The sequence below is a fragment of the Haemaphysalis longicornis genome, unplaced genomic scaffold, assembly GCF_048455015.1.
Source record: "Haemaphysalis longicornis isolate Haplotype H1 unplaced genomic scaffold, Haemaphysalis longicornis Haplotype H1 scaffold_10, whole genome shotgun sequence".
In the NCBI taxonomy this organism is placed as follows: Eukaryota; Metazoa; Arthropoda; class Arachnida; order Ixodida; family Ixodidae; genus Haemaphysalis; species Haemaphysalis longicornis.
In genome coordinates, this window is record NW_027526204.1 from 59832834 (window position 1) to 59852985 (window position 20152).

Sequence of the window (20152 nt, forward strand, 5' to 3'; positions counted from 1 at the left end):
TGTAAACGTCTAAGCCCGGTTTATATATTCACACCGGTCAACAATGTTGAACAAGAACAAGACATTACGTAAATATGACAGGAATTAGGACACAAGGGATATTTGCAGTGTTCTTTCATTAAAACATCCATGGATGCTTGGTTTTTTGATAGCAAGTGATATTTTACATCTACTGCAGAAAACCTCCGCCTGTTGTTGCTCGCTCCACCTCCTGGCGTCATACAAAAAATCACGCTGCAACAGCAACAAAACGTTCCACTAGCTAGGTTCCGCGTTCTGCTTGCAAAGCACGTGGAGCACCGCCACTCGGTTCTATAAACATTCAAGTCGGCAGCCTCGATTCACGCGCGTCTCCGCCGTACTGCAGCGCTGCCATAGAGGAACCAGGCCTGCAGCAGTGGAATGCAGTAAATTCAAATCGCCTTGTGCAGACCTTTAGTGTGTTTACCTTGCGATAAGCGCGACGGTACAGGAACAGCATAAGAGATGAGGGGGAAAGCAAAAGGGGGCATTTCCTTGGCAAATGTCTACAAAGGCTATCGTCTTTGACGACATTTGCAACGAAAGGAGCAGATACGCGGGGAATTTTTTTCAAGCTCGCCGTTTCTTCGCTCTTGAGTTCGGTAGTTTACACTTGCTGGCCTCGGCATGTTGTGGTGAAGGGACTACAAGCCAGACATATTCGTGCTCCGCGGCCACTACACCTTGAAGAACCACGACCAACCATTGTGCAAGATGGCGCCACCCAACATCTACAAGCACACGGCTGGGTTTCAGGTTTCCATGGTAAGCATCGCTGCTTTGGACTCTCGGGGGGTCGACCGCTGAGCCGTCTGCCCATTTCACCCTCTCCCTCCAAAAGGAAGAGAAACGAGACACGAGTGTTTCTTCTTAACTATCCACTACGTTGCACATCTTGTGTTTTGTGGAGGCATCAGCTACGTTTCTCGGGAAGAGCGAAATGTTTTATTCATAGAAAACCAATGTGTGTACTACAGGGCTCAAAGAGGGAAGAAAAAGGTCTGGTTCAAATTTTGACAGAAAACGCCCACCAGCGCAAATATTTCGTAAAAATTCTGATTGGTACCCTTATTAGTTCAGTAATTTTTTGTCGGCAAATAAATTCACTAGTACTCTTCAAAGCAAAAATTACACGCCAGTATGACAACCTAGATCGTAGGGCAGCACATAAAAATGAAGCAGAATTTAGTCTCAAGGGGTATCTGAGCAGGTTCTGCTGTTTATGAGGTAAAGAGCTAAAAACGGCTTAATGTCGCAGTTACAGTACTGATCGCGAAGGGTGGCTTGAGGGGTACACAAACGCAGAAAGTAGGTGTGAGAATAGGTGAGCAGGATGTGCTATTCCTGAGCGAAGAACAAGTAAATAGTCGTAGTTATTTATTAAACATACGGCGTAACAGCGAGCCACTGTGATATAATTTGTAGAAGGATAAATGGAAATAATTTCTTGGCAAGGCACGTGCTGAGAGATATTAACAAACCTTAATGAAGCAGACACAATTTATAGCGAGAGTAACATGACAAAATACACCCCGTGGCTTTGTTTTGAACAGATTCGACATATCAGTAAGTATTGCTGTGTAAGGGTGCCATACTATGGAAGCATATTCTAGGGTTGGTCTGATTATCATATTAAATGCATGAATCTTGGTGTCTTTGTTCGAAAGTTTCAAGAGGCGCGTAAGAAGACGAAGTTTCCTAATGCTTTCGCGGCAATGTACTATACGTGTCTATTTCAGGTTAGATCAAAGTGAAATAGAATGCCTAGATATTTATTAGATGGAACTGTTTGAACTGCTAAATTGTTTATTAGATACTCTTAAAGTACTTATTGCGAAGGGCGGCGTGAGGAGTACACTATTTCAGAAACCATGTGTGAAAATAGCTTAGCAGATGTGCTATTGCTGAGCTAAAAGCATGTAAATGGCCTTAGTTACAGTACTGATCGCCAAGGGTTCGGCGAGGAGTACACAAATTCAGAAACGAGTTGTGAAAATAGCTGAGGAGGATGTGCTATTTCTGAGCTCAAAGCCCATAAATGGTTGTATTGACAGCACAGATCGCTAACAATGGAGTGAGCAGAGCAACATACAAGTTTAGCAAACCATTTGTGAAAAGGAGTTAAAAATTCTGAACCCCGAATTGTCTACAGATGGAGCACGGGACACAAGGAGTCATTTGAGACTAAACTGCGCTCCGCAATGAACTGTGACAAGGTGATTTTCTTAGCGATGATGATCATTATGAGAAAAATGAATAGAGCTACAAGAGTGAATTTGGTGGTGAATTTGGCCCTTTGGTGATCGTGTCGTACCACGGCTTTCGCAATCACATAAACGGTAAGAACTGGCTGCACTAAGGACACTTTTTTAACTAGTACCCGTGGGCAATACGTTCTGTTCGTAGTGACATGTGCAGCCGAAACTTGGTGTGTTACTGCACAAGTGGGAAGCAAACCTATGTCGCCTCAACGGGCCATGGAACGATGAATGATTGGTGTGACGCTTTGGGACAGCAAAATAAACAACCTGGATCAGGAGGCAAACTCGAAAAAAAGATATCGCAGTTTAAATTTAGAAGCATTTATGGACTTAGAGTGGCCGTGTAGTGAGACCAACTAACAATTCGTGGACCACGGGGATAAAAGATTGAGTAAGAAGAGACGGGTCTGGAAGAAGGGGAAGGTCATTAACTCGATGGAGAGGTGACCTAAAAAGATTCGAAGGCAAAGATTGGACTCACGCTGCACAGGACAGGAACATATAGAGGTCAGTTGGCGAGGCGTTCGTTCTTGGGAGGGCGCTTCTTGGTGGCGACGCATGAAACATGTGAGAGAGAAAGGCAGTGAGAGAGATGAAACCGCAGCCGCACGTGTCATACTCCACTTCACCCTTTGCAAGATGCTCCTCTCCGTTTTCTTTCTTTCGTCGCTGCTGAGTTCGCTCACTCCGTTACGCAGACACAAACAGATGCCGCTCCACTAAAGCCCAGGTAACGGCTGCCAAATGGCTCCACATAACACGACCGCCACCCGCCATCGCCGTTTCAACTCAAATTCACTTCGCGAAGCAGCTGCGAATCTCTCGCGCAAGAAGAGAAACTTTCCCAGTTCGAACGCTGGCTTGAGCCTATATTTCTTTTTTGGGTTGGAAAGCCTTTGGAGCGACTTTTCACCGGTGTCTTTCACGCCTAAATATGCCCCATCACCGTTGGCAGTTTATGCGTGCACGGTTTGCGGGTACAAAAAGGGTAGCGTGCGCGCAAAGCTAGGCTTCATGCTGCTACCGATGAAATGCCGGTTGTGCTGGTACTTAGATGTCGAAATTACATTGGTTAATGTGGTTAGTCGGCTGTCCTCCTCAGTCTAGTGGTTCCGGTGTCGGTTGATGTGTTAAAGATATCTTACACACACAGTAAGATGCATATGAGGGGGAAGGAAAACGGATAGCCACATGCTAGTACACGAGGGTAGAGCTCAAGGGCTTCCAGGTTTAAAATCGTTGTGCGGCGGATGCATGCCGTTCGTGTGAAAAAAGAAGGGCAAGAATCAATGCGTTGTCCCGAACACATCCGCGAATGGGTGCAAAAGCAACGGAAAGCTGCTGGAACCACCATTACACCCGCAAGTTCAGCTCGTGGAGTAGCGGCCAATACTTCCCGGATGAACAGAAATTTGCCCGCTTGGAACGACGGCGTGAGCCAATATCGCTTCTTCATAAGGCATTCAAGGGATATTTTAGACAGCGTCAGTTACTTCTAAGCACGCACACATGACCGGTTGCCGGTTTATGCGCGTGCAGGTTTGAAGTGGATAATAGTGGGAGTGAAAAGGAGAGGCGTGCACGAGCAGCTACAGGTTTCATGACCGTACTGATGGACGGCATGTCATTTGTGCTGGTGCGAGATTTAAACGCAAACGTTAAACAACCAAATGGGACCTGTCCGGAGTCCTTAGCGGTAGAGCGGATTGGGTTGGTGGGTTATGCTCTGTTCAGATTACCGACGCTAAACCAGTGTCATAATTTACGAACCCACAAAAATTTCATATAATGCATTTCGGTAGGCTGTTACTTGAAATAACGTCATTCTTTAAAGTTATTACGGCTGTAGCGGCAAGTCTGAACCCGGCCTTACACAGTGATCCGTCAGAGATTCATTCAGCTTATTAGCAAGGAAATATGCTCCAAATCAAAATACTATACGCGTGTGTCGTTTTGTGCACTCTGTGGACTGCGGCCAGCTTTACAGGTCATCCTTCTCCACAGAGTGGAAGGGCTCTAATTTTTAAACGGAAATTTGTTCCTATAGCACTATATAAACAATTCTGTGTTGGCAGCTACGTTTGTTTGCAAATTACGGAACTGAACACACATATGTGGCAGATCGCAATGCAGCGATGCCATTATGCGGGGAGTAACTGCTTGGCTTTTCGTCGTCCCGTTGCTCTCTAAATCGGCGGGGACGAGCATTTACTCCGCGAGCTATGCACACGGCGCGCACGCTCCCATAGTTACTCCTCTTGAGGAGCAATGGTCGCTGGCGATGACCAACGGCTGCAGTTAGTCCTTTTTTCGTCCCTTTTGGATAAGAGTGTAGAAGTGCGAAATTGTTTTGAAGAGTTATTTTAAACTCCTGCAATCTGCCCCTGACTGACACCATGCGGGGTACTTTAGTTTTCACGAGCTTTCTCCTTTCTTTTTTATGATTCAGGCTTAGCTTCTATCTAACCATCCTGTGATCGCTGCTTCAAATCTGACTTAGCACCTCTACGTCTTGCACAATACCTGGGTTGTCACCTGAAGGGAAGTTAATTTCGTTTTTTTTTTTGTTGTACCATCTGGACTACTCCTTGTCCATTTCCTGTACTTTCGTTTGTAATACAGGCTGTCTATCAACTCCAGGTTATTTTTCTCTGAAAATTCCACCAGTGTATCTCCTCGACTGTTGCAATTGTCTATACCAAAATTTCCCACTGACCTTTATGCGGTTTGCCTCTTACCGACAATCCCATCATAATCCTGACCTCGGTTATTGCCGTCTTCACTGTTCTTTTGACGGCCTCGTAAAAGCTGTCTATGGCTTCATCATCATGGTGGTTGTTAGCGCGTAAGCCTATACTATCTTGAACATGTATCACTTGTTTAGTTTAATCACAACAGCCGTGACCCTCTGACTAATGGTGAAAAACTCGTGCAGCGTTTACTGCTATTTCTCTGTGGAATACAAACTCCACCTCGTGTTCTCTCTTCTCTTTGGATGTGTTCACTGTAAAACAGAGTATGCCCGAAAGAGAGGTCCATGTAGCCTTCTCCTGTCCTTCTAACTTCGCTTAAACCTATAATATCCCGCATAATTTCCGAGAGCTCATCTACTACTATAATTAGGCTTCATGGCTAGACAGGGTGCGAGCGTTGAACGTTGCCAGGGCGAAGTTCTGATGGCGGCATGTCTGGGTTTAGAGATTCTTAGCACCCTCTGTTGTATAACTCTTCTGACCGCTGCCGTAACAAGTGCTCTACAGCTGCTGGTTACTGAGGGCCGAAAGTTAAGGTGATTAGTAATAGTCATGCTGTTGGTGTCCTGGTGCTGTTGGTGCTGTTGGTGGATTAGTCGTGTCCTCAAGAGCCTTGCTAGCATGGTTAAACCTTCCTAATGTAGCCTCTTAGGTATCCGAGATGATGATCATCGTTATTATCGGAGCAGGCAGAATACCTGTGAGCCAAGGCTTATTTATTTATTTATTTATTTATTTATTTATTTATTTATTTATTTTTATTTAACCCTCAAAGCCAAGTACCTTACGGAGGGTAGTGGGGACTGATGTAGGAGGATCAATACATCAAAAATGAAACAAATGCGGCAGCAACAACAACAGTACAGGTTCGCTGATACCTTGTATCACATTGTTGACAAAGCAGTGCGGACCGTTCGCTGTCTTGGATGCCAGCAATTGATCCTGGAAGGTGGTTCCATTCGCTCGATGTTCGAGGAAAGACTGAATGAAAGCACGTGTTAGTTAGGCAAGTCATAATGCCTACTTTGTGAGTGTGATCAGTGCGGGACGAAACATACGAAGGGGTGGTGGGGGACGGAATGAGGGCTCTGCGCAAAAAAAGAATTGTGGTAATAAATTTTATAAAACAAGCAGAGCCGATTGTATTTACGACAAGTAGCCAGATGAGGTAAGTGTAAGGAATTTTTTATGGATGTAACACTAGCTGCCCTGCTGTAGTTCTGAAGGATGAAGCGAGCGGCGTTGTTTTGGACTAGGTCTAATGATTTAATCAGAGTTCTAGAATTTGGATCCCAAATAATGCGATGTATTCGAGTTTAGATAGAACAAAAATTTTGTAAAATGACACCGGTGCGGAACGGAAATTACGACGTAAATAACCTAGCATGCGATTAGCGCTGTTAATAAATTTTCAATATGCAATGACCAGGTTAGATTATCAGAGGTACAAACACCTAAGTACCGATATGGTGTAACGGCTCCAAGGGGGGGGGGGGTTGTATTGAGATAGTAAGCAGAGGAGGAGTACGCCGACCGAGAAACATGCATTTTTGCATTTAGTAGTGTTAAGTTGCAATTGCCACTTCATGCACCAATCTGATATAAAATAAATATCATGTTGCAATATGTTAGTATCGTTAATGTCCTTTATCTCGCGAAAAATAACACAATCAGCAGCAAATAAGTGTATGTTAGAAGAGACATGGTCTGGCAAATTATTAATATATGTGAGAAAAAGAAGAGGGCCGAGAACGGAACCTTGAGGTACGCCTGATAACACGGGACTAAGTGAAGATTCGTAGTTATTGCACGTTACAAACTGTGAAGGGTTAAGAAACTGCTCCAACCACGCGAAAAAATTCCGGTCAAGGTTAAGTGTGTTAAGCTTGAAAAGAAGTAGTTTATTGCACACCTTATCGAAAGTTTTTGCTAAGTCAAGGAAAATACAATCGGCTCGTGAGCGATGGTCCAAAATGAGTGTGAAGTTCATGGGTGAAAGATAACAACCGTGTCTCGCAAGAAAATGTTTTGGGAAAACCGCGTTGTGCGCTGGAAAAGAGTTAGACTCAAGAAACGTTACAAAATGTGAAAGCAAAACATGCTCTAGAATTTTACACGTGGTGCTAGTCAATGAAATAGGGCAATAATTTAAAGGTGACTCTTTACTTTCAGATTTATGAAAAGCGACCACCTTCCCGACTTTCCAGTCAGCCGGAACGTTGTGACTGCCCCGTGACTGCTGATAAAGTTTATAGAATATAATTGAGGAGTAGAAATCAGTGCTTTACAAAAATTTCGTGGTAATCAGATCGCTTCCGGGACTACATGATGGTATAAAAGATTCTTTTATTTTAGCAATGCCGGCTGAATCAATCATAATAGGGTCCATTGGTAAATAGTTACAGGATAGTAATAGATACATGTAACACTCGCCATCCATTTCAACCTTGTTGTATTTTAACTTATAGCGAGGGGACTGCGGCCTGCTTTTGGCAAATTCTAAGAGCTTTTCTCTGGCAAGTCTCGTTGCAGGCGAAAAGTCTACAGACACTGACACATTGTTTTGCTTTAGTTTGGAAGGCAAAGAAAGTATTTTCTCTGTTACCTTAAAGCTACTAAGCTGCATTAGGACTGGCCGGGTTTTGCCGTCAGAAAGGACGCCGATGCGATGCGCATGTTCTACTGCATCCCGGGGAAAGTAACTTTCAAGTGCAGACGATACAGTAGCAATCGTCTTCACTTCGGTTTCATCCCACGATTCTGCTAGTCCGGAATGCCGTAGAAGATAACATTATTGTGGCGAGACCTGTCTTAAAATTTGTCCAGGCGGTTGCTCAGGACAAGTTGCTGATATGACAGGCGTTCTGCAGTCTCCCTCACTTCGTCACTGTCGCATCCAATTTCATTAAAGGCGCCAGAATTGCGTTCTAGTGATTCCAGCCTACTGCTATCGGAGAGTTCGCCTTTAGCTCAGTCGGTAGATCGCAGTTGCGCTTTTTTAGAACGAGCAGGATTCATTTCCACATCACCCGCCTCCCACAACAGCATTGCTACATCAACACAGTCGCACAATGTCGCGCAAAACAGCCCGTGGGCACGAGAGATGTATCAAAAAGCGATTGTCTGATCGCCTAGCCTGCAGGCAAGAATTGTTACACACCTGCGGGGCGAAAAAACGACGGGAGCTCAACATTCTGCCACAAGCGCTGCTCCCATGCCCGCTTAGAGATCCGAAGAAAAAAGATATGGTGAGAGCGAGAGACGTTTTTCGCGTACGACGCTCTTGTGCGCGCCTCCTAAGCCTCGCCAGGAATAAAAGTTTTCTCTCTCTCTCCAGTGCTACTGAGCAACGTTTGTCGGTCTGCTTTTCATGCGCGCGGTTCGGGTGGAATTCGTTGAGACGCTGGCTTACTGAAAAGAGGCTTACTGGCGTCTCGCCATTGGAAAATTAGGCTACTTCTTTGGTCAAGTGTATTGATAAAAAAATGGCTAGTTCAAGGATCAGACGTTCAAAGAGGTCGCTGAATGTGTATTAGCATCGTTCTTCGCCCTTTTAGGGCTATTGTACGCCGAAAAAGTGTTCATCGTGTGCTCCGCCAACAACAGTGACCTTTCGGCAAGGCTGCGCTAACCTGTTCTCAAACGTCTGGAAACATCGGGACCAAGATAGGGCTGCAAAACTTCTAGTTCTGTATTTTCTCCACACGAACACATTAGATATACACCTAACCCTTGCTCTGGAGATCACAGCAAGTGGTTGTAGTGTTTGATGCACCCCGGGGTTCTGGAATTATTCAAATTTTACCGATGCTTTTTGTCTCGCCCAGGGATGGCATCTTTTTCCTAACCCTGTATTACATGGCGTTTCTGACGTAGCGCTGAACGTATTTGGAGGTTTTCAACTCTTAAATTAGTCTGCGATGCTGTGGAACGTCTTCTCAGCGTTTGTAACTATGTTTGACCTCTGTCTAGCGAATAATTATCTTCTTTAATTAAAAATTACCTCCCCACCCGCCCGGCTGGGCTGGGGTCGCATGCAGTTACGGTGGTTTGTTAATATCACGTTTCGATGAGCGCTGTCATTATTTGATCTTTTCTTGTTGCCAAATGCCTGTTATGTGTAGCGGAATCGTTTTTAACCCGTTTTAACTACTCAGAACCCGATTAGGGCTACGGCGAGTTAGGTTGTTTACATTTGTGCTTTTTACTGTAACTTTGTCAACATGCGCCTAGAGAGCTGATTTAACGTCCAATACTACTGGAACAGCCCGACATAATGCGAGAATGGCATTTAGGAGGCCACCCTGCCGTGGAAGTTATCTAGGTTTGTTGTCCTTGCCCTGACACCTAACTCGACGCGGCCACCCGCCCGCCGAAAGAACATTTATAACTATAACATTATTGGTACTGGAGGTTACAATTTTTAATTAAGGTTCTGTAGAATGGTATAAAAAAGGAGTGCGAACAGACTCGAACTTACATGGCAGGATTCCGGACGAAAACATCAAACTCCGCCGAGCTCCTTGTGAACACGAGGGCCATGACAGTAAGCTTGGAAGCAATGTTGCCATGTTTTTTTAAAAAAGCCAGTAAGCCAAGACTCTTTAACTTTTCTGGTGCCCGCCGCTGTTCCCATGCGATTGTGGTTGTGTTGAGATAATCAAACACATGACGCTTTTAAAAAACTAGTCGACCAGTTGTGTGTCTACACTAGTAGCATTTCTATCCTCCCTAAGGCTCCTTCATTCCTGTTCCTCTTGGCCTCCCAGTCTCCCCGATGCACGATGCGTCGTAGTCTTTTAATTAAACTTCGAACACGCCACCACTTTGCTCATCCGTTGGGTCATGGTCCTTCGGTATTGCGAACTGGTTGGCGAGTGTGCAATGTGGCTTGAAAATCTTCCTAGCACCCAAAGGTTGAGAGTTCTTCTGATGCCATCAGAGACTCCCTGAAGAAATGGTATTACAACGAAAAATGTAGACCTTTCCTTCATTTGATTCTGGCCCTATGGATGTGCCATTGGATATCGTGAATGAATGCAGGCAGGTATTTACGGTTATGAAAAGCAGAGACATCGTTTTCGAATTCTGGTGTGATTCGTTGCTGTTTTGATGGGAAGACACCGAATCTTAACAGAACAGAATGCACAGTAGCTTTTTTGGGTTTTCCAGGGTGATGTGAATCAAAGTGCAGCACATACCCCCTATCGAAGTGTTTTCGATATACCGTTGTCCGAGCACAAATCATAAGGTGGGGACTACAAGGCACACCCAAAAATGGCGTCCAGTTCCCAGAACCAAATCATTACGCACAAGCGAATGCGTAAAGTGGTTTCGTCTGCGGGTTGAAGGCTAAGACCACGAATGAAGTGGCCTGAGAGAACTTAGCAATGCTACAAATGCCACGCGTGCAACGCCAGAACTGGTCAACCACTTTCTGAAAAATGGCCCTGTGTTTAATGATACAAACCCATCAACGTGGGCACATAAACCATGGTGTGGCACCAGAACATTTAGAGTCATGGTTTATTCGCCGTGGCCCAAAGGTCCGCAAGGTTAATAGCGACCCCTTAGTGAATGTTTAGGGCGGGCTTGTGAAAGGGGTATTTGTATTTCGTTCGGGCCGGCTTATAACTGGTGATGTCACCCGTACAGAAGGCGAAACGTCTTACATATTAACTTGTTCCAATATGTTTCAAGCTTAAATTGAGGCTCCTACACGGCATAGATAAGGAATGTCGGAGCAGGATAACCCTTCACAAGCAAAGTGAAAAGTTCGAATACCGCAAGGCAGCACGACAGAAACATATTACCTCGCCAAAATTCTCCGCAGTATGTCTGTAGCGAGTATTTAGCAGCTTGACTCAAGAAAACACAGGTATACGGACATACGCGAAATACTTAAACCATTGCGAAGATAACATAGTCTTGCTCACTGAGTCTGCAAAACAATTGCGAGAAAATGCTCGAGAAACTATAACCAGAAAGCTTCGAAGGGAGGCTAAAATCGAATAGGAATATATGTAAGGTAATCAAAAACGTACTGAATGCGCCCTCTTCAGCGTAGGTAACGAAATAGTGGAAGTAGAAGAATTTAACTGCTCTACACCGGTGGGGGGGGGGGGGGGCTGTGCTCGTCTCAAACACTAGAAACAAATAAGGTGCAGGATAAGTATGGCCGGTGGTGCACTCGGAAAGTACCCACAAGTAATAACAAGTAAGATACCTCCATCCCTAAATATAAAGGTAAACCAGCAATGCACAGGAGCGGGGTAATTGGAGATCAATGGGAGAGGCGTCTGCCCTGCGTAGGGCATACATAGGCTGATGATAATAATGATGATGACAAGCAATACGTTCTGTTGGTAGCGACATGTTCAGCCGAAACTTGGTGTGTTACTGCACAAGTGGGAAGCGCAAAATTATGTCGCCTCAACGGGTCATGGAACGATGAATGATTGGTGTGACGCTTTGCGACAGCAAAATAAACATCCTGGATCAGGAGGCAAACTCGAAAAAAAGATTTAGAAGAATTCATGGACTTAGAGTGGCCGTGTAGTGAGACCAACTAACAACTCGTGGACCACGGGGATAAAAGATTGAGTAAGAAGAGACAGGTCTAGAAGAAGTGGAAGGCCATAACTCGATGGAGAGATGACCTAAAAAGATTCGAAGGCAAAGATTGGACTCACGCTGCACAGGACAGGAACATATAGAGGTCAGTTGGGGAGGCGTTCGTTATACAGTAGACCTAATTAGGCAGTTGATGATGAATGATAACACCGTACCAAGTTCTCCAAGTGTCCCACGAAGATGACACCAGGCTGATGGTCTTGTTTTTGTGTGTGCGGGCAAAGAGACAGTTTAGGCTGTTTCTTGGGGAGAACAGCTCACTAGAATGTCAAGAAAGGGAGAGATACAAATCTTTGTGTTAAACCAAGCCTTAGTGCTGCCTGCTGCATGAAGACCATGGTGCTTCGACGACTTGGCTGCCGTCCCGTGAGATCTCTAGGCAGATCGAGGATTGAGCAACCCAGGGCTGCTTGCAACTTGGTCCCATTTGCAGAGCCACCTATATTGTACTGTGGCGCGTTGTCCGCAGAAGGGGCTACTCTGCCCAAGAAGGGAAAGAGGACGATTGTCGTTGGACGGCCTATTTTCTGGTAATGAACGCTACATGTGTAAGTAATGATTGTCGGGTAAACATGCTAACGGCTTAGCAAGTTTATAGGGGCTGGGCTTGAAAGTTTTTTACTACAGACTCTTTACATGGTTGCAGAAAAAGGTGAATGAATGTATAAATGACTAATGCAGACTAATGACTAATTCAGTGGGCGGGGGAGGCAAAAGAGGATTGTGAAAGACGTCGCTATTTAGTGGTAGTACATCTGACTAAGGAAGGAAGAAAAAAGTATACCCTTCAACTCTGTGGAGAAAGATGACCTGCAAAACTGGCCGCAGTCCACGGAGTGCACAAAAGTAAATTTATAGTATTTTGTGATGGAGCATATTTCCCTGCAAATTAGCTGAATGAATACCTGACGGATCAAAGCTGTGGTCTAGCCGACAAACATTGAACTGCCTGTGTCCTCCCCGTCGTAAGCATCTCACTGTTTCTGTAAGGCCGCGTTCACACTTGCCGCTACTGCCACAATAACTTTAAAGAATGACAATATTTGACATCTCAGCCAACCGGACTGCAATAAATGGCATTTTTTTACGTTCGTAAATCACGACATCGTTTTTTGCGTCGCTAATCTGAATATACCCTAACAAATAACCCAATCCGCTATACCACTAACGACTCCGGACAGGTCCCATTGGGCCGTTTAACGTCAGCGTTTCAATATCACCCCAGCACAACGGACATGCCATTCATCAGTGCGGGAATGAAACATATAGTTGCTCGGGCACGCCTCTCCTCCTCACTCCCACTATTATCCACTTCAAACCTGCTTACGCATAAACCGGCAACGGTCATGTGCGTGTTACCCCTGAAAACCCTATCAAGAAGTCATATTGGCTTACGCCGGCGTTCCAAGCGGGCAATTTGCTGTTTATCCGGGAGGGATTCACCGCTACTCCACCAGCTGAACTTGTGGAGGTAACGTTGGTGCTTGCAGCTTTCCGTTGTTTTTGCACCAATTTGCGCTTGTGTCCGGGAAAACGCATCGATTCTTGCTCTTCTTCCTCTAAACGAAAGGCATGCATCCATCACATAACGATTTTAAACCTGGGAGCCCTTGACCTCTATTCTCGCAAAAAAACATGTGGCTGTCCGTTTTCCTTCCCCCCTCGTATGCATCTTACCATGTGTGTAAGATATCTGTAAAACATCAACCAACTCCCGAACCACTCGATTGAGGAGGACAGCCGATTAACCGCATTGAGCCATGTAATTTCGACATCTAAGTACCAGCACAACCGGCGTTTCATCGGTAGCAGCATGAAGCCTAGCTGTGCGCGCACGCTCCCCTTTTTCTACCCTCAACCCGTGCACGCATAAACCGCCAACTGGAGATGGGGCATACTTAGGCGTGAAAGATGCCGGTGAAAATGTCGCTCTGATGGCCTTCCAAGCCGAAAAAGAAATATAGGCTCAAGCCAGCGTTCCAACTGGGGAAGTTGCTCTTCTTGCGGGAGAGATTCGTAGCTACTTCGCGAAGTGAATTTTTGTGGAAACGGCGATGGCGGGTTTCAGTCGTTGTAGGGGGACCCATTTGACAGCCATTACCTGGGCTTCGCGGGAGCGGCGTCTGTTTGTCTGCGTAACCGAGTGAGCGAACGAAGCTGCGACGAAAGAAAACTGAGAGGAGCGTCTAGTGAAGGGTGAAGTGGAGTACGACACGTGCGGCTACGGTGCCATCTCTCACTGCCTTTCCCTGACACGTTTCACGCGTCGCCACGAAGGAGCGCCCTCCCCCTGACCATTTCCTCGGACGCTATTCCTTTTTCGACTAATCCAAACCACGTGACATTTGCGAGGGAAGTTCAAACACGACATGCAACAACATGATCGCCGCTCCACTGTTCGGGGCTAATCCGAAAAACTATTTGCAACATGCTTGCCGGCGGCTGCGGTGCACTGCGAGGTAGCAGCAGAGAAGCGCACGCAGCCGTACGTTCGCTGATCACGCGAACACTTCCTGAGGCGCACCAGAAATGCGCCGTGACCGGGAAGACTGCATCTCGCGCTGCGCACAATTGCACAGTGGCCAGTGTAGTAATCGTCAGTGCATTTTTTTACGCCTATCCCTGGTTAAGGTTATTTTTCTTAATCATCTAATAACCGCACTACCGCTGTTAGCTGCCAAGGCGAGGGGGAAAATAGTCGTTAACGAGGTGTCAACAGTATTGAGGAGGAGCCCCGGAGTGGCCACGAGTAAATCGATGACACCGAAATGAAAACTAGGGGGGGGGTTAGACATACACTGCTTTACAGTAAAAACTCCTATAACGTCGTTTGGCTAGCTCTGCAGACTTCGCTATGTGGGTGGTTTGTGGGGAGCATATTTAGGCATGGTTGAACACATTGTCTTATAGTGGAGCCACTGGGTAGGGACAGTGGAGCGCGTTCGCTGCCTTCAATTACTAAATCCCGATGTGTGGCTTTCTTTGGTCAGACACGGCTTTTGTGTGGATCGCATTCGTATGGCGGCAGAACTGGAATCTGGTGCTCGTAAGGTATCGTTTCCGGCAAGAATTGTTGAGCAGCCGCATTGGCTGGCCTTCAAAACTCTATCGGTCGAATGTTAGTATTTGAGAGAAGCTCTTTTTTGTTTCCAGATAGCGTATGTCGCTACGAAAACGCACCGAGGAAGCCCCCTTTCACAGACGATGATGGGAACCGTGGGTGAACTTGGAATGGGAATTTGAGACCTATGCTTTGTATAATACATAAGAAATGTTGTAATGCATTTGCTTGGTGCTATTACTCTATTACGATTGTCCTAGCATGCTGAAATTTGTGAATAGACGTGTTGTTATGTACGCTGTAAATCGGGTGGCTGAGGCCTCTGTCAGGCCACGATCGCCTTTAGTCTCAGCCTCACCTTGGTTGTTTCCAAGAAATAAAAAAATCAAATCAAATCAATATTGGTCCGATTGCGCCATTCTCACTCGGCCCACGCAGTTTGTAGTTGGAAAGACTGAAAGGGATGTATGGACGTGCAAAATTACAGAGAACAAACCTGCAGCCCTCCTATCTAAGGGTGACGATGGTTGAACGCTAATCTTTCTTTGTGCGAAATCAAATTGCGAAGGGTCTTAGTCAAAGCCGCTGTGATCAAAGTGCAAATCAGGTGCGAACTGAAGTCACAGCTTGACAAGACAAAGTCCAAACTCACACGACTACCAAGGAATCATTCACGAGAATGCTGCCTGTTCAACCATCATCCTCGTTAGACGAAGGGGTGCATGGGTTTGTCTCAGTGATGCGGATTTCTGGGCTATTGGTACTGCATTGCTGACGAGTAAAACACAAAAAATTATGTGAAGGATGAAAGCGGACAACACCGATAAGGGCTTGCCTTTGTTGCCTCCTTTGTTCTTCGTGTATTTTTTGCGCTTTACTTGGTAGTTTCTCTCAGTAATCTAACCCCCATCACATATTGCTAATCCTCACTCAGTAACTTTTGTCTTTATCTAACGGAAGAGAGAAATAAAGGTGCATTAGTTAGCAAAGATCATTACTTTTTCTTATATTGGCGCTCTTCCCCCCAGCTGGCCTTGCGCCAAAAAAAAACTTTTTCTTATAAAGTATCGGTTTAAACATTGTTCCTCACACGCCTGCACTGCTAACCATAGGCGCCTAAATGTGCGCCGGCTGCAATTGCACGGCGAATGAATGCGCCTTATTGCGAGTAATCATAAAAGGTAGAAGGATTTGAGTGGTAACAGCTAGTGATCACTAAACGCAAGTACGAACGAAGACGAGAGAGTGAGCTTGAGAATTGGCGTGCCAAACTGCGAGAAATGGCTCAACTTGCAACAATTTTTTTCTGCAACAAAGAAAGTAGTTCATGCAGATGCCAAATGCCCCAGCTGACCGAACCACGCTCTCTTCGCAGCAAGATGCCCATACAGCCCTTAAACAACTGGCGCCTGATTGCGGCGAGTGCGCCTTTGCGGTGTCACTGACTGCGGCAGGGCGCTGGAACAAACCGTTGGATGACTTTTCCCCGTTCAGACACTGTCAGCGCCTTCCCAAGGACAAGCAACAGCTTGGCTCCATCTCTGAGGTATGTGCTTTCATTCCTGACAAATTTTGTCCTCATCTATACCACTGTGATCATGCATGGCACGTTCAAAAATACAATCGGAGGTCAGATCATCTTTGCTTTGTTGATTTATAAAGGTGGTGGTGGTAAAAAACATTTTTTTATTGAGCAGCCAAGGGAGCTGGAAAGGGACGTGGTCAGCCTCCTACGTCCAGGAGGCCGCGAGCCTGCGCCGAATCCAGGGCTCGTTGCACCAGGCCGATTTGATGCTCCGGCGCCGAGTTGGTCAGCGCAGACTGCCACTGCTCAAGGGAGGGGAGTGAATGGGGTGGGGGTGGTGGGGACATGAATACACAAGGTGGTAGGTTGTGAGAGGGATGTCACATTGTGGGCAGTTGGGGGGGGAAATCGACGGAGATATGTGGGAGATGATAGTGTGGTTGTAGAAGGTTTCTGTTTGTAGACGCCGATATATGTGAGCTTGGTGGTTGGAGAGACTGTGGCGTGGAGGAGGGTATGTTCTTCTGATGTGTGTGTAGTGCGCGAGGAGGGAGCTGTAGGTAGAGTCCAGCGGAGTTAGGATTTCATGGTCAGAGATGAGGCGCCCGGCGGTGTCGGTCCTTGTGGTTGGGAGTGCCCGGGTAAGGAGATCGCGGGCTGCGGCATGAGCCGCCTCATTCCCGGCAAGGCCAGCATGGCCTGGGGTTCAGACGATAGAAATTTCAATGTCCTCGGGAAGGTGTTGGAGTACAGGGAGGGCCTGGGGTAGTGTAAGGCCAGCTTGATACAGCCGACCAGCTTGTTGGGAGTCCGTAATGATGGTCAAGTATGGTTGATGCTGGTGTGTGGTAGTTGCATGGGTGATGGTAAGTGCTTCGGCTGAGGTGACCGACAGATTTCGATAGGTGGCGGCTGTGGCCAGATGTCCGTTCGAGTCCACAGTAACTAGGGTGGTGCGCGTGCGGTCGGGAGTTGTAGCAATATCTGTATATCGGGTTTGAGAGTCGGCGCCGTACCGTTTATCAAGCATCTTCACCCTGGCTTCGCGACGTCTTCGATTGAAAGATGAGTGCATGTGTTTGGGTACCGGGCTAACCTTCAGGCGTTGACGAATGGACAGGGGGATGCGTTGGAGTTCGTGTTGAGGGGAAGGAGAGGGCCGGCCAATGTTTTGGAGAACGCGTCTACCTGAGGGAGTGAGGGCGAGGCGATGGAGGTGGGACGTCCGCTGTGCTTCTAGTAGTTCGCTGAGCGTGTTGTGCAGGCCGAGGTGAAGCAGACGCGCATTGGAAGTATAAGTTGGGAGTCCAAGGGCAGCTTTGTACGTTTAACGTATTAGAGCATCCAGCTTGTTGATTTCCTGTGGTTTTAGGTTGACAAAAGGAGTTCCGACGGTTTTACGGCTGACCAGCAGTGCTTGGACCAGGCGGCGGGCGTCTTGTTCTTTGAGGCCGTGAGTGGATCCTCTTATTCCTCGTATTAGGTGAGTGAGCTGTGTGACCGTTTTCTGTAGCTGTGGCAGGAGGGTGGCGCCGGAACCATCGTAGTTGATAGGCACACCCAATATACGGAGAGTGGGGACTTGGGGAATAGGAGAGCCCTGGATGGTAACTTGCGGATCGGGAGTAGCCACAGCAGGCCGACCTCGCGTGCGGGCGCGAAGGACTAGGAGAGCCGATTTGTTAGGTTCGCATGTCAAACCTCTGGGCGAGAGATAGTCGATAGTTGTGTCGATCGCTTGTTGGAGAGCGTCTTGTTGTGCGCCGCTGGAGCCCTGCGTTGTCCAAATGGTCAAATCGTCCGCGTAAAGAGCGTGCTGGAGACCGGGGATAGCTTGTAGGCGACTCGGAAGGTGAAGGAGGGCAATATTAAATAACAATGGCGAAATAACGGAGCCTTGTGGGGTGCCCTTGGGCGGAGTGTGGAAGATGGGGGATCGAAGGGGCCCAAGTCGCAGTGTTGCGGTCCGGTTTCGGAGAAAAGCTTTTACGAAGTGTAAAGTCTTGATGCCGCAATTCGTCGTGTTGAGGTTTTCCAAAATGGCTTGATGCGTGACGATAGCGAACGCGCCCTTGACGTCAAGTGTTAAGATGGCCCTAGGAGTGGCTCTGCTCCGATGATCTAGGACCTGTTCCTTGAGCTGAATTAGTACGTCTTGCGTAGAGAGATGCTGTCGAAACCCGAACATGGTTAATGGATACAGATTGTGATCTTCCAAGTACGTAGATAAACGTGGATTGACCGGGTGTTCGAAACGTTTCTCGAGGCAGGACGTCAGGGAGATGGGCCGAAGGGTCGTGGGGGAGACGGGCTTGTTTGGCTTTGGGATTAGAGTGATGTCCGAATATTTCCATTGTTCAGGTAAGGTGCCTTCAACCCAGTGGCGGTTGTACAGGTCCAGGAGCGCCTCCAGGGTGTCTTCGTCCAGGTTTCAGAGAATGCGATATGTTATCTGAGCTTTGCCTGGTGCAGTATTGCGTTTCAAGCGGGCAAGTACCGCATGGAGCTGGGCGAGGATAAAAGGTGCGTCCAACTCATCATTTGCCTGGCCGGTGTAATGTGTTTCCGGGTAGGTCGAATAAGAGGCTGGGTCTCCAAAAAGGTGGAGTTGGATAGACCTGAGGAGGTCTTGAGGAGACAGCGAGCTGTTCCGAATCAACTGGTGTATTTTATGGTTTGTTTGTCGCCTGGTAGTGGTGTCGTTGAGGAGGGACCGAAGCAGATGCCAGGTTTTCTTCGTGTGCAGAGTGCCTTGGAGCTTGTCGCAAAAAGAGTGCCAATTCTGTCGTTGAAGATAAGCAGCGTAGGTCTGTGCTAGCTGTGTTAGAAGGGTTATGCGTTTTTTCAAGGAACGATTGTGTTTCTGGCGTTTTCAACGTTTTGACAGGCTTCGTCGAGCTTCCCAGATGTGCATAAGGTGGGGGTCCGCGGCTGGTGTACTGTCAGTGAGTGCGATTTCTTGGGTGTGCTTATTGACCCGCTTTTCAAGCTCCAGTGTCCATTCGTCAAGATTTTGATCTATGGGCGGTAGAGGAGTGACGTCATCTCGAAATGCGGACCCATTGGTTAGGCGGGCAGTGCCCTTCCGAGGAGACTTCTTCGAGGTCGGAATTCGGATGGAGTTGATCTGATGGTCGCTGCCGAGAGTTTCATCCAAGCATGACCACGTGATATTTCGAATATTTTTAGTAAATGTTAAATCGGGTGTGGTGTCACGTGTGACACTGTTACCGGTCCGGGTGGCGACTGTAAGGTCATTTTGCAGGACTAACTGATGGTTTGGGTGGCGCGTAACAGAGCCGTACCCTTCTTCGAAGCGCGGATATATCCCCAAGCCGTATGCGGGGCATTAAAATCACCAAGGAGAAGCAGCGGGTTGTCATTGGCCTTGAGTGTAGCTTCATGCAAGAGCGCCTCGAAGGTGTGAAGACTGCTGGTGGGAGGGCTGTAGATATTCAGTACATACATGCTGGGTTGCGATGGGCGGGTGGAGATGACTTCAACGAAGATATTAGGAATGGTCTGGCTGAGCTGGTGTGCTTGGGCTGGGTGGGAATTCAGTATAAGGATGGCTGTGCGGTTTTGCGGGTCCTGGGTGAAGGCGTTGTATTGTGGCAAGCGAGGGGCAGGAGTATTTGCTTCATGAAGAGCAATGACATCTGGCGGGTCCTGTTGGGTAAGGAGGGCTAGCTGGTGTCGCTTACTGCTGAGGGATCGACAATTCCATTGATATACGACGAGGAAGGCCTCCGGTGCGCTAGTCATGATAGGGGTGATGCTTGAGCTTCTTGGTCGGGTGGGAGGACGCCAGGGTGTCATGTATGCCCTGGATAGCCTGTTCTAACTTGTTCTGTCGGTCAGTGAGCGCCTGAATGCTAGAGCATAAGGGGGCCAGACT

The 20152-nt window shown here is 47.2% G+C and overlaps 1 protein-coding gene across 1 annotated transcript in view; it reads left to right on the forward strand.

The window, feature by feature from the left end:
- The first annotated feature begins 582 nt into the window (after positions 1–582).
- The window catches only part of LOC144157759 (uncharacterized), a 31636-nt gene continuing 12066 nt past the window's right edge, over positions 583–20152 (forward strand). Inside the window, exons 1-2 of the mRNA XM_077688527.1 lie at positions 583–786; positions 16105–16275. Of these exons, the coding sequence (XP_077544653.1) occupies positions 736–786; positions 16105–16275 (222 nt within the window). The 5' untranslated portion in view covers positions 583–735. The remainder of the gene's footprint in view (positions 787–16104; positions 16276–20152) is intronic.